This window comes from Sinocyclocheilus rhinocerous, unplaced genomic scaffold (assembly GCF_001515625.1).
Source record: "Sinocyclocheilus rhinocerous isolate Xijiao unplaced genomic scaffold, SAMN03320098_v1.1 scaffold1191, whole genome shotgun sequence".
Taxonomy (NCBI): Eukaryota; Metazoa; Chordata; class Actinopteri; order Cypriniformes; family Cyprinidae; genus Sinocyclocheilus; species Sinocyclocheilus rhinocerous.
This window is the reverse complement of record NW_015636560.1, coordinates 474,207-489,428: the sequence shown is the minus strand read 5'-3', so window position 1 is coordinate 489,428 and position 15,222 is coordinate 474,207. Positions and strand designations below refer to the sequence as shown.

At 37.0% G+C, this 15,222-nt stretch overlaps 3 protein-coding genes across 3 annotated transcripts in view; all 3 read right to left on the bottom strand.

The window, feature by feature from the left end:
* map1sa (microtubule-associated protein 1Sa) overlaps positions 1-3,516 on the bottom strand; it is a 39,641-nt gene extending 36,125 nt beyond the window's left edge. Inside the window, exon 1 of the mRNA XM_016562541.1 lies at positions 3,354-3,516. Coding sequence (XP_016418027.1) covers positions 3,354-3,510 — 157 coding nt within the window. The 5' untranslated portion in view covers positions 3,511-3,516. The remainder of the gene's footprint in view (positions 1-3,353) is intronic.
* A 2,959-nt stretch (positions 3,517-6,475) lies between these two features.
* LOC107747933 (cocaine- and amphetamine-regulated transcript protein-like) lies at positions 6,476-9,458 on the bottom strand. Its single transcript, XM_016562544.1, has 3 exons — positions 8,302-9,458; positions 8,113-8,196; positions 6,476-6,690 (listed from the first exon to the last, which is right to left on the bottom strand). Exons 1-3 carry the CDS (start codon positions 8,506-8,508, stop codon positions 6,583-6,585), a joined length of 399 nt encoding a protein of 132 aa, XP_016418030.1. The 5' UTR covers positions 8,509-9,458; the 3' UTR covers positions 6,476-6,582.
* A 489-nt stretch (positions 9,459-9,947) lies between these two features.
* On the bottom strand, positions 9,948-14,949 carry LOC107747932 (T-kininogen 1-like). The gene is made up of 7 exons (XM_016562543.1): positions 14,637-14,949; positions 13,740-13,856; positions 13,165-13,237; positions 11,380-11,552; positions 11,007-11,117; positions 10,532-10,624; positions 9,948-10,423 (listed from the first exon to the last, which is right to left on the bottom strand). The coding sequence occupies exons 1-7, from the start codon at positions 14,832-14,834 to the stop codon at positions 10,163-10,165; spliced, it is 1,026 nt and encodes a 341-aa protein (XP_016418029.1). The 5' UTR covers positions 14,835-14,949; the 3' UTR covers positions 9,948-10,162.
* Between the last annotated feature and the right edge of the window lie 273 nt (positions 14,950-15,222).

Sequence of the window (15,222 nt, the reverse complement as noted above, 5' to 3'; positions counted from 1 at the left end):
GCATGGGTGGGTGGGGGCAAGAGAGAGACTCTCTGTACTAGGGATGTAACGATTCACTCAACTCACGATTCGATTCACGATTATTATTATTTTTAACAAAATGAGATTTAAGACAAATTATAAATTAAATGTGTCCTTTTATTATTGCTTGGACAAAATGCTGCACATGCTCTTTGTGAATTGAAATATAACACTATAATAAATAAGCAAGTGAACTAGCGGACTTTCCTGGTGTGAATACACCCTTAGACTTACCTGAAAAATGTAAAGCACTGTTTGTTTCATTTGTATCTTTATTCTATTATATTTACCTATGCTTGTAATTTGTTTATTTTCTATGCTGATTTACTCACCTAAAATCACCCCAATCATTGATTTTTTTTTTTCCCAAATAGAGCTTTTCAAGTCATCTGGTGATTTTTTTTCATATCGCAATATACGTCGCAGAAAAATAAAATATCGCAATGTGAGTTTTTTCCAATATCGTGCAGCCCCAATTCAAACCCAATCCAAACTCTACGCTTTTAAATGTTTCGCCACGAAATTCCCAATCGCATGGATTTCTATTGAAATAACTAGATTTCGCTGTGAAAATATGCCAAACAATGGTATATGTGACCACATCTCAACAACTTCAAATTACGAAGTAGCTTGTTTCTAAGTAACTTTTCCAACAATGGTAGCTATAGGCTACGTGTTGATACGCAAGTTACTATGGGGTTGCTAGCATGTTGATCAGGCGCTTCTCAAGAAGCCACACAATACGTTTCGTCATTCACGTCTTATGAACAAACGTTGCACACTAGTGTGTTTTAGCTATAAGGATAAAGAAGTGTGGGAGCTGATCACGTTTTAATGAAAGTGGTGCAGAAAGTGCTCACGATTTACGAACTAACTGCGGTCACACTGTAAGTAGGGCTCAAGAAGGGCCAAAATGACGAAAAACACACCACTGCAGATGCAGAACGAACGGCACGACTATTTAAAGTCGCTGACAGCATTTAAGACAGAAGAAATCGTATTCCTGTCCGATTGGAAGCTGCAGCGTCTAACCAGGAAGAGAAGGAAACGCTGGCAACAGTCACAAAGAGGATGTGTGCATATCAGTCACACGGCCCTTGTGTATAGTCACAGATAAAGAGACAGAAAACCAAAGGAAAGCAGATGATAAAAGAAAAATAACTACAGCAATCCCAGCTGCACACACACAATCATCTCTAACCAGCCCGGGCTCCCAATCTTACCAACTAGAAAGTGTATAAACCCCCTCTTAAAAGCCAACAGGGGTGGAAGACCAGCTTAGGCCAGTCTAATCAGTTCTTTCAACAAGGCAGATGTATCTCGCACATTTTAAAGATGAACTTTGAACCATCCAGCACAATGAGGAAGGAGAGTCTGCAAACACAAGACTGGCTATATATAACTGTGCAAAAGAACTGCTTCGCTTTTCAGGGACTTTCAACAGAGAAAACAAGCCAGTGATGCATATCTGCTGCTATATGAATGCGCTTATCTTTCTTTCATAAGAGGGTGTGTTCAGATTGGAGGATTGCAGGCTGGGTGAGATTTCAAGCAGAGCGTCTGAACAGGGAAGTCACGTCGGCTTAGCCATGCTGAAGTAAATCAGCTGCATTATTTATGTTCTGCAGAGCAGGCTGGGTCTTTTCAAGTGCTTTGGGATCCAGGGGCCAAGCATCTCACAGAAGAACCATGAAATACTGAAAAACCATCACCATTATTTACACCTGAGATTATAGGAAACATAGGCTATCTTTGTAAACAGAGTAGGGATGCACCGAATATTCGGTAACCAAAATTATTCGGCCGAAAATAGCAAAAAAAGATATTTCGTGTTCGGCCGAATAATATGTACCGAACAATGACTAACGCGATCAAATAGAGGCACGCACTAATGCAGCAATTATGTCGGTAGTGTGAAAGTATTTCAAACTATCAGGGAAAGACGCAGAAATCATTAAACAGCGAGAGGCTGTTTAGTGCTGCATCAGGTCTCCGATGAGAAGAAGAGGTGGCTAATGCTGGTGGTTAAGTTACTGTATGATGATTGAAATCGCATCAAACGATTAGTAAATAAACTGCAGAATGTTATATTTTCTAATGCACGCACGAATTGCACGTATTCTGACAGCGCTGCACGAGCTCGCGGCGCCAGGGTGCGAAGTCCAAACTAGCGCGAGGAAAATCTGCGCTGAAACGGCTCTGTTAATACATTTATTATAACATTCACACATAGTGTTCAAACAGGGATCTGTAATATATTCTAATGTTTTAAAAGATTCTCTTCTGCTCAGCAAGGCTGCCTTTATTTGTACAGTAAAAAAATACATGCCTGATTCAAGTCTCAAAAATGGCCAAAAAATATTATTTTACTAACTTATTAATTTGAAGTTAAATTGTGCTTTGTTGGTATAATGTCTGCTAGAATGTTTTAAAAAATGTTCAGTGTTAAGTAAATATTTTTAAATTGTTGTTTTGTAATTTATTTTTTATTTGAAAAGCAGGACAAAACACATTTTGGCAATTTAATTAATGCAATGGTGGGGGGAAAAAACGGCAAAATATGCCTACATGGAGGAACAATGTGAAAAACCGTGTTCGGCCTTCGGCCCAGTGTTTCATTTTGTTCGGCTTCGGCCAAGAATTTTCATTTCGGTGCATCCCTAAAACAGAGGCAAGGCTCTCTGCATCGACACGGACAGTAGACTGTTATTTAGTCTGCCGTCTCTTCTAGAAAGAGCAGAGTCAAACTTTGAAGAACTTCCCCGTGTTGATTTAAGATCCTACACGGGTTTCATGCCACGCTTGAAAGCCGAGAGCCCCTGTTCAACAGTAAACAACATCTATGTGTGAGCCCTCTGTGGGCATTCATCTCATTTTAGTTCCCACTCAGCTGACAAGAGGTCAAGGTCACATGAACAGAAGGGAGTCTCTGGAGCTGATATTTGGTTACATTCATGCCACGTGACAGCTTTCAAGAGACTTTCAGTGGTAATTCTGCATACCATCTACTCATCAGGCTTTTATATTGGATAACAAGCAATACAGTCTTTTTAAAAAATATTTTAAAATACGTCTAAACTAGTCGCAGAAACTTTAAACTTAGCAAACTATAGTTCTTTCTCTATATTTTAAGATATTTTTTAGAAATAATAATAATAACAACAATAACGCTAATATTAAAACTCCAGCAACATGGGCTACAAAGAGACTTCCGTCATGTTCTGCTGAAGTTGCTACATTGTTTCTCTCTCTTCATGCTGTAAGCTCAGAGAGTGATGGGCCAGGGAAGGGCTCTCATTCAAGCATCACCCCTCAGTAAGACGAAACTTTACCTCTTTCAGTCTCTGACACGAGTAAATCCACAAATCCAGCCGGACCGGTCTGTCCAACAATGACCAGCACAGAGTATCTGTCGCTGGAGAAACCGGCTCGAGCGCTTCGGCTGGAGTTGTCCATGCTCGCCAGCTCGCCGCTGTGGTCTGCCGCCATGTTGCAAAGTTTACACACATTCGTGAAGAAGTCGTTCGTTTCTTCTTGTTCTTCTTCTTTGGAATTTTTTTTGGCGTATTCCGCACCATAGGCACATACCGCCACCAACTGTTTCTATTCATGCATGGCTGATAGTCCCGCCTCTATTCATATTTTTTTTTTATTTATTTTTTTTTATTGTTAATTTTATTTCCAAGCTGTATTTCTGGCTGCTGCGTGTTCAGCTCCCATGCCAAAAAACCCAGCTTGTGTGTTCCCCTATTCCTTTGCTTTATTTAGTTATTTATTTAACTATCAAATTCGTTTATTTAATCCTGTTTCTACTATATATTCCATTACTATTCTTTGATTACTACCTTCTCTTAATCCTTTTCCTAATATCCAATTTATCTTCTTTTTTTTCTTTATTATTACCAATTAAGTTCTTTATCATTTTAATTCTCTCTATATTATATTTCCGACATTTTAATATATTACATGTTCAACGGTTTCTATTACCCCACAAAAAGCACATTTGAGTCGTTCGTTTGACTCGGTTCTCTTTAATGATTCAGTCGAACCGATTCTCTCTGGATCTTTTACGAAGAACAGGCTGCGAGGGAAAAATTGGAGCAACATACGCATTTGACTCTAAAGATTATTTATTTATTTATTTATTAAGATGTAGGGATGAAAAAAAATCAATTAAATCAATCTGATACATATATGCATTTCTATACATTTACATTTAGTCATTGGCAGATGCTTTTATCCAAAGCGACTTAAATGGGGACAATGGAAGCAATCAAAATATTGCTCAACAAAAGAGCAATATACGCAAGTGCTATAACAAGTCTCAGTTAGCTTAACGCAGTACACTTAGCAAGGTTTTTTTTAATTATATAATAAATAAAAGGAAAACAGAAGCTAAGCTGAATACAACGAATATCTTTATTATAACTTACTCAAAAAAACATGGTGATAACAGCCAGACATTAAAACAATGTAACATAAAATGCTACTCGTGGGTATTCTGGCAAGTGGCAACAATTTAAACTCGAAAGAACCGGCTCACTGAAATGACTCGTTCGAACGAACCGACCCCCTCAAATGAATCGGACAGCCCAACAGTAACACAAGCGATGCTCTCAGGGAAACGCCCACAATTTATATACAAGGCGCAGCGAGAGGGCTGATAGTCCCGCCTCTATTCATATTTTTTTTTTATTTATTTTTTTTTATTGTTAATTTTATTTCCAAGCTGTATTTCTGGCTGCTGCGTGTTCAGCTCCCATGCCAAAAAACCCAGCTTGTGTGTTCCCCTATTCCTTTGCTATATTTATTTAACTATCAAATTCGTTTATTTAATCCTGTTTCTACTATATATTCCATTACTATTCTTTGATTAATACCTTCTCTTAATCCTTTTCCTAATATCCAATTTATCTTCTTTTTTTTCTTTATTATTACCAATTAAGTTCTTTATCATTTTAATTCTCTCTATATTATATTTCCGACATTTTAATATATTACATGTTCAACGGTTTCTATTACCCCACAAAAAGCACATTTGAGTCGTTCGTTTGACTCGGTTCTCTTTAATGATTCAGTCGAACCGATTCTCTCTGGATCTTTTACGAAGAACAGGCTGCGAGGGAAAAATTGGAGCAACATACGCATTTGACTCTAAAGATTATTTATTTATTTATTTATTAAGATGTAGGGATGAAAAAAAATCAATTAAATCAATCTGATACATATATGCATTTCTATACATTTACATTTAGTCATTGGCAGATGCTTTTATCCAAAGCGACTTAAATGGGGACAATGGAAGCAATCAAAATATTGCTCAACAAAAGAGCAATATACGCAAGTGCTATAACAAGTCTCAGTTAGCTTAACGCAGTACACTTAGCAAGGTTTTTTTTAATTATATAATAAATAAAAGGAAAACAGAAGCTAAGCTGAATACAACGAATATCTTTATTATAACTTACTCAAAAAAACATGGTGATAACAGCCAGACATTAAAACAATGTAACATAAAATGCTACTCGTGGGTATTCTGGCAAGTGGCAACAATTTAAACTCGAAAGAACCGGCTCACTGAAATGACTCGTTCGAACGAACCGACCCCCTCAAATGAATCGGACAGCCCAACAGTAACACAAGCGATGCTCTCAGGGAAACGCCCACAATTTATATACAAGGCGCAGCGAGAGCTTGACGTTATTTGTGTCCAATCAGTTGATAAAGAAATTGCAAACTGGTATTTTGGAAGGATTTAGAAACTCATATTAACAAAACAACTGGGTGTAGAAATGTGTGAATTTGATGTGCTTTTTTAATTTTAACAATGCCCATGTAAAAACTATCATGCAGTTATTGTATTAGGAAAATGCTAGATAAATTAGAATTGGGCTCTTCACAAACCAAATTTCTTACCTTTTATTTTATAAACGACTTTTTATACATAAACATTTTGCACCAATTAAAAAAAAATAATAAAAAGTGCTGAATATATGTACTATATGTCAAATAAATAAATACACATATACGCCATATTGTATATTTTATTGCAATTTCTAAACATGTTTGCTTTTAATGAATGGTAGTTTGCTCCAGTGTGGTTAAAAATGTGTAAAAGAGCACATATTTCATGCAGACTCCTAACTAATTGCCAAATGAAATGATATATAGCCTGCTTGTCCTATATCTTTCTTATAAAAATATATTTAAATATATGGGAATAAAGGAATCCATCAATGAATGTAAATGTGATTAATTATGAATGTCTTATCTACTATTTAGCCTATAGTCTGCTGGGAGGAGCTGCGTCTGATAAAACATATAATAGCTTTACTACTCATCCAAGTGCTCTTTGACTTCTTGCCTACCAAGATTGTAATATTTCAAGATTATTCTCTCAGAGTTATCAGACTCTGAATAAAAAAAAACAGAGATATATACAAAAATGCATGCATTTATTTGATGTGTGCATTAATAAAACGTTACAACTGACGGGAAACAACGAACATCTCTAACAATCATACAATAAAACGCTGGATGATGACAGAATGAGGCATGTGTTCACAAACACTTGAGGATGGAGAAGCTGCAGGTGGTTCCTCCTGGACAGCTGCACAGCTTCCCGAAGCGAGCGCCTTTGCGAACCGCACACTGCTCACCTGCATCACACTAAACACACCATTTCATTGTTTCGTGGTTTTGTCAGACTTTATAGTTTTCATATTACATAGTTATATTAGTGAGTACTTGATACAACTCACTTTGTGGAACACCTTGTGTAAAATTGGGTTATTTTCCATGCTGTACCTACTTTTTCATATATTCCCATCATGGATGGTCTTCATCCCAAAGTGAAATTCTGTCATCATTTACTCACCCTCATGTCGTTCCAAAAGCAAACTATTTTTGTTTATCTTTGGAACAAGATTGAAAATATTCTTAATGTTCACTCATCATTTTTTTGTCCATCCATCCATTGAAAGTCAAGGTAATCATCAACATGTTCAAGCTTTAAAAAGGAAGTAATCCAAGTAAATCGAACGGTTTAATCGGAAGATTTCTATCGCTTTATATCATGAACTGCTTTTAAAATAGGCTTTATAAAACAGATAGTTCCGGTGCTTGATTCTGATTGGCTGAGCCGCGTTCGAAGCGGTTGTAAATTACACTACAAACATACACCTTTGTTTACGTTTGTGTGTTGCTCGGCAACCACTTTGTTGCAACCACAACTGTTTCTTGTTTGGTGGAAGAATACTGTTTTTATTTATATCATTACACTTTATTTGCTCTGTTTTATTTTGTGAAACCTTACTACGTATAAGGAATAACCATTTTATAAAAGCAATAAGCCCCGTGAAGCCGTGGTTTACAGTGAATTTATAACAGCTAAGGGCTGCTATAACGCCCTTAGCTGTTATAAATTCACTGTAAACCACGGCTTATTGGGGCGTATTGCTTTATTTATTCACATATAAATCATCACACATACATATAGAGCTCATCAAATATGGTAAACAGAAACTCAGACTATCGTGTTGAGTAGCTAGACTTTCAATAGATGGTCAAAAATGATAAGAGGATATTACAAAAATCTAAATTTGCGTGCCGAAGATGAATGAAAGACTTATGGGTTTGTCGAGTAAATTATGGGCGAACTACCTCTTTAACATTTGAAATCAGTATGACGCTCACGTTTCTAAAAGTGGAAATCACAGTTTTCTAATACATTAATAAATAGACAATTAAGTCAACATGTAGGTGAATTTAAATTATTTCACAATTTTATTGGATTTTTGCTGCGTATTCACATATTATTTTAATATGACAAACTTATATTTATTATTTTATCTATTTATTAAGCAATTTGTTTGGAAATATAGTATTTAATCCTTTTGTCCTTTCTCTAAACAAAATATTTCAACCAAAACATGATTTTGTTGATAATCATTTATATAGAGTTCAAAATGTACTGCAGAATATGAATGACCTAATGACATTGTTATTTAATGAATTATATTTATGTGAAAATATGTGTAAAATAGACACTTTGAACTGTTACCAAAAGACTTAATTGCTGAACAGACTTACCGAGGGGACCCAACCAAACTTCTTCTCTGCAGTGGGGATCTGTTTGTTTCTCAGTTTTTCAAGAACTTCTTGAAGAGCCTCGATCTGTAAGATATTGTAATTTTCTCAATCACTTTATCTGTTAATGCTGTACTTTTGGAATGATTTGCAGAGTGCCTGAAGAAACCACCTTAACAAAAGTTATCTTACCAGTTCTTTCTCCTCTTGAGCTTTCATGTCATCTTCTGGAGAGCGGATCTCTAGAACATCATCGCAGCTAACTAGTAGCATTAAGACGGAGCAGGTTACGGTTAGAAGAAAGATCCGATCACTGACCATTGTGGCTGGAAACAGGACTTGATTTGAGACAGACGTATATGGTGACCGACTCCTCTCAAGTAACAGAAGAAGGACCATCTCAACCGTTTATAAGCTCTCTGTGCAATGACACAAATCCGTTCTAAATGCATCAACATGAGATGTTGTAGATGTCATGGGTCATGACCCCATAGCACCTCCGAAGGCAATGCAAACGAAACGCTAGCTCCGTCCACCTGAGAACGTCAGCATGATGATTCATACGTCTGACCCATGAACCTCAAACATCAAGCCGCTGATGTACACCTAACCTCATCTTTGACTACAATTACCAACCATTTTTATTTCCGGAGAAGATCTTTTAATTACCGGAACATCTATGACAAGAAATAGCCATTTTAAGGGACTGGGGCCAGTTGCACACAATTCCTTTTGTAAATCTATTTTGGTTTTGAGTGTCATGTGGGTTAGGAGTGAAAATGAAACACGCAGGATGTCACAATGCTGATCACAAAATAACGTAAGCATCTCAGCATTAACAAATAACTAATCATAATTGAACTATTAGATCACCATGACTTTAATACACAGGAGATCTTCTCTGATAGTTCCAAACCTGTTTGAAACTCTTTTCCATATAATGGAATTATGGAAAAGAAATGAAAAAAGAAGAAATGCATCACACCGGTAGGCCTATTACAAAGTGTCATTAATTAACAGATATATATTTTTAAACATAACAAAAAAAATCAGTATTCAAAACTCTCTCATTGCCTTACACCAAATCACAACAGTAAGCTTATAAAATGAGTTATAATTTGAGCTGTCGGGTCGGATTTCGCGGGTTAGTTTGACGTAATTAGTCTTTGCTTTTTCGTCACTTTATGTCACAACAATCTCAGGTCCAACACACTCAGTTGTGTTCATTCTGACAACTTGCAGCCATAACATTACACAATGGATCGTTCAAAAAGGCATCTATCTGAGGAATTATTTGTTGTTAGAACAATGGCCGCAGAGACTTTAAAGTAGGGCTGTGCAATTAATCGCATGCGATTGTCATGCGCATCTCGTCAGTAAAGCCGGTTCTGTGATTAGTAGTAAATCTCCAGCACGTGCTTTCAGATGGAGCGCCATTTACTACACAGAGCCGTAATTCGCTGACAATTAGGCGTTCATTATCGCAGATTGAATCGCCTAACTCTTATCCTCACCTCACGTAATTAACAAAACAATGTCATCCCGTGAGAACCGCGAAAAGTGTGGTCACAATAAGAGGGCAAACGGGTAGCTATTTTGTCAATGTAGCGATTCATGAAGCACACTGTTGGACAAATTCGCGTGACCAACCTGCGTTTTCTTGCTTAATACATGTGGGGAAATCTTTTGCTCTCACGCGAAATTCCTGATTCATATTGAAATTATGTTCTCCGCAGAATTCACTAAAACGGTAAACGTGATCGCTCTTTAACTCGCAGTTTACGTCTCGACCACAAGAGGGCCAAATATGCCATATCATATGTTACAGAGACGTGCAACACAATTCCAATAAACAGCATATTTGGATCTTGGTCTTTATTGTGAAATATGAGACAGTGTACTGTGAATTATTGTAGAATCCACAAATAAATGAATACTAACACTTTATTCAAAATGTCAGAAACACATTATAAGAATGGTAGTTGAATTTCCTTTCATCCTTCTTTCTTTTTTTATTTTAGGTATCCATTTAAACACACACACACTGAGGGGCTCAGCTTATCAGATCCTGGTCGTTGAATGCAGAGTCTGCTGCGGTCGTGTCCAGCTGTGAAGACTCTGTAGTGTTTGGAGGAGCGATGCTGGCAATGACCGGCTTGAACTCTTTCCAGGGTTTGGTAGGACAGTTGAGCGGTGTGCGTTGGGTTGTGCTGATGCTCTCCTTGGATTCCTCTGAAGATTCTTTGACTTTTGTCCTTTCAGGCATGATCCTAAGAGGAGACCAGCCTGGTGGCCGTTTAAATCTTGCGACAGTCTGAAAACACGACGTTGGGCATGAATGGGTTTATTGAAAATCTATCGCAATGCTTTGAAAATGATCTATATCGTTTAATAAAAATAAATGATTGATGGGTTGGCTCACCTTAATAACCACCGTCTCACATTCAACATGCACTTCTGGGCCCTCGTGCCTCCAAGGAGCCACATCCACCGTAGAGTTACACTGCAAAACCTCCTAAACAACAACTTTATGTGAGAGGCTACAAGAACACAAGTACTGTACACATTCCTTAAATCTGATAAATAATTTCAACATTCTATCAAAGAACAACTTATTATTGTTCTATCTCAGACTAAACTAATAAATGAAGAGTTCAGATGCAAAAGCCTCTAAGTGCCGTTTGAAAGTTTCTTATAAAATGAGTATTTTTCTTAGGCTCCTATGTTTATGATCAGTTATTTCACCAAAAGAACCTATTCATTGCCATTCAAGTGAAAATTACTGAACCTACACACAGGAGCCTGATAAAAATGTTGGCACTTATAGGCTTTTGCATCTGAACTCTTCAAATATTCAATTACACTAGCTTTCAAAAAAGAGTGATTTTGGATGGTACCGTTTTTTCCTGCATTGGGTGGCACTCCTTAGTAACCACTTTGAATTCTGCCCTGGTGCAGTTGCTCTTCTCAATCAAAAACTGCAGTTTATACCTGAATCCAGCAACCACCTACACACAGAATAGATCAAAACCAGCACAACATTAACCATGATGATCTTGAGTTCAACCAATTTGACCAATTGCAGCCAACAGCCCAATCTGACAAAAACAGTCCAATGGATTAAATGAGGTGATTTCACATTCATATTTGTGCATTTGGAAGACAACTCTACCTAAAGTCACTTTATATTGCATTCAGGCCATTGGTCTTATCAGTGAACACATTCCCTGGGAATCAAACAGCTGCATGAGCGATAAAGAAATCATTCACCTGTTTTGTTGCAGATGTCAAGTCCTTAAAGATGAAGAAATGCTTGTGATTGACCATGCCGTTGGCTTTCGTCAAAGAATGAATGAGTGGTTCTCTCAGTTCTTCATGATATAAATCGATCTTTTCAGGGCAGCCCAGACACGGAGCGACTTTAGAGGAAGCAGCTGGTTCAGCTGTCGAGAAAGTTTAGGAAAGAGAGTGAGTAAAATCTGATATATGCTTTAATAGATGCCATATTTCAGCTTTCAACATTTTAAAAATATTGTTTAATCGACAAATTGCAATACTACACAAAATTCAAAAGGGAGATCCAACCAATCAGAGTAGTCAGTGTTGGAAATGGAAATCGCACATTTAAAGGGATAGTTCAGCCAAAAATGAAAATTTCTGTCATTAATTACTCACCCTCATGTCGTTCCAAACCCATAAGACCTCCATTCATCTTCGGAACACAAATTAAGATATTTTTGATGAAATCCGAGAGCTCTCTGACCCTCCCATAGACAGCAATGTAATTACCACGATCAACGCACAGAAACGTAGCAAGGAGATCGGTAAAATAGTCCATGTGACATCAGGGGTTCAACCGTAATTTTACGAAACAAGCACAATAATAACATAATTTATTCAACAATTCTTCTCCCAGAGTTACCATCTTCCGCCATTTTGGAGAGTACCCCAGAACGTAATCAACGTAATCAGCGTTGTTTATGTTCAGCATGCGCGCGCTTTATCCTGAACGTAAACAACGCTGATTACGTTGAAAAAATTCTCATAGCTTGGTAAAATCACGGTTGAACCCCTGATGTCACATGGACTATTTTAGTGTTGTCCTTGCTACGTTTCTGTGTGTTGATCGTGGTAATATCCTTGCTGTCTATGGGAGGGTCAGAAAGCTCTCAGATTTCATCAAAAATATCTTAATTTGTGCTCCGAAGATGAACGAAGGTCTTATGGGTTTGAAACGACATGAGGGTGAGTAATTAATGACAGAATTTTCATTTTTGGGTGAACTACCCTTTAAAATACTGATATAAAGTTCTTGTAAATGTTTGAATGTTTTATGCAAAAACTATACATAAAAAGTATAATAATATAGCATTTTCTATCCAATTTGATTGGCAATGCTTTATGGGAGGAGTGCAGTCCCGTATCTTATATGTAAAAAAAGTGAGTCATTTTATTTGTATAACGCTTTTCACAATACACATTGTTTTAAAGCAGCTTTACAGAAAATCAAGTTTACAGTATTGTTACAATTCGCGACGATACAAGCAATCAGGCAGTTGAGATTTGCTATATGGTCCATAAGCTTAACATGAGTGTATAGTGTATTGTATCCAGGTGAGCTTGGACTTGTAGTAGTTGTATAATTCATTATTAATTATTAATCTGTTCATTAATTCTTGCTATTAATTCATTATGTGGTGCTGTTGAGAATTATGAATTGTCTGATATGACTGCAGTCGTCATCTTATGTGAACATACATGATTTTAATCAATTTGTCACAAAAGCCCTACAAAGGCTAAACACAGTAATGACGCCAATACTGGAACTGAAAAAATATATATAGGGTTTTAAAGTTTTCCATTTTAATCTGAGGGAATCTGAATCTTGTTTGTCACTGGACAATTTATTTTGTAGTTACTATAGTTTGCATTTCTAGGGCAGAAAAGTGCTATAAAACCTTTAATACGGAAAAATGACTGTGTGCACCTATAACTGTAAAGTAAGAAAGGGATTAAATTGCAGTTATTACAGTCATAACACAACATGCGACATACCTGTACAGTCATGTAACAGTAACTCTTGACCTGCTTCTTCAAACTGGACTTTCGCGTGACAGATTATGAGTGCCTGAGGAACCACAAAATATACATGTACAGTACTATAATCATGGCCAAAGCCTGCTGTTAGGCACTAATTACCAGGGCTGGGGGTAGTAATGCATTACAAGTAACGCAAATTATGTAATCAGATTACTTTTTCAAGAAGAGGCATTTTCTTCAGAAGGGCCTTTACAGTTGACAAAAAGGTAACTTTTGGGTTTTGTGTTATTAAAAAAACAAAACAAAAAGAAAACAAATAAGCAAGCCCCGCTCATGTGATAAAAAGTAACGCAAAAGTTACGTAATGCACTACTTTCCATAAAAAGTAACTGAGCAACACAATTAGTTACTTTTTATGGAGTAACGCATTACTTTTAAAAGTATTTGATTGTGTTTGGAAACATATTTGGATAATTTACGCTAATCTTTATAACTGATATAATTGATTGTTGCACCAGGTTAGTATTGTTTCTAAATGTTTGGCAATAATGAATGTAGATCATCATGTAGATGACTTCATAAGATCTTACCTTATCCGCTTGTTGCAGGTAGTCACATTCATGCCAAACCTTGTCTCCTCCCGCAGGACAATCTGTCTCTCTGCTTGTGAACCGTACAAACACGACTTCCACCGATTCATTCTGGGCCTGTGAAAATTACTGTATTATGCTACACTCTTAACAATGAAGGTTCTTTATTGGCATTGAAGGTTCCATGAAGAACTTTTAACATCAATGGAACCACTATAGGTTCTTACTACACTCTTAAAAATAAAGGTGCTTTATTGGCATCAATGGTTCTATAAGAAACCTTAAACATCCATGGAACGTTTCAAATGCAGAAAAGGTTCTTTATAGTCACAAAAAGGTTCTTTAGATTTCTAAAATGTTCTTCAAAATGGTTCTTTTAGGAACTGTTCACTGAAAGGTTCTTTGGGGAACCAAAAATGGTTCTTCTATGGCATCACTGCAAAAACACCCTTTTGGAAGAGTGTAGTGGAAAAAATGGCTCTTCTATTGCATTGTTACACTCTTAAAAATAAAGGTTTCAAAAGGGGGGTTTCGCAGTGATGCCACAGAAAAACCAATTTTGGTTCCCCAAAGAACCTTTCAGTGAACAGTTCCTAAAAGAACCATTTTGAAGAACATTTTAGAAATCTAAATAACCTTTTTTTGACTATAAAGAACCTTTTCTGCATTTGAAAGGTTCCATGGATGTTTAAGGCTCCTTATAGAACCATTGATGCCAATAAAGAACCTTTATTTTTAAGAGTGTAGTAAGAACCTTTAGTGGTTGCATGGATGTTCAAGGCTCATCATGGAACCTTCAATGCCAATTAAGAACCTTTATTTTTAAGAGTGCAGGACAACCTAGAGTTGCTTAGAGCTGAAGTATTGTATAACGCAAAGACCAAAACTACATCTTACCTTTGTAGCCTCCAGGATTTCATAGAGAGCCAGTTGACCACCTTCAGTTAATATCTTATTACGCGTGGAAAGAGTTAAATTCACAACATTCTCCACACGTTTATCATCACACGGAATTTTTATGTTAGTTTGTCCACGTCCTCCAGAAGCATAAAGCCAAGCTAGCGCAAAAACCATCAAGATCTTGTCCCGCATCATTGTGCTCTTCTGAAAACCCAACTGTGTTGGAGTGAGAGAGTTCAGAAGTGTCCACGCTGGACTCTTAACTGCCTCTGTAATGATTTACTCACTGTTAGAAAGCTCAGTTCTGTGTCTGTATCTCCAGCTGTCCAAATATGGTGCCGTGGTATTCAGCAGATGCAATGTTTACTCTTCTGAGATGCTCTCCACAACACGCACACTTCTCTGAATCACCGCTCCAAACCAATGATAAGAGACCTTCACTGAGACCTTTACATGATGGTGCACAAATTTACATCAGATCACAGTTTTAACATTTTATTTTGGTGGACAGTCAGTTCCAAAAGATCAGTCCAGAGCGTTCCATGTGTTCTGGACTCAACACCAGAAAGTGTTTGCAAGTCCA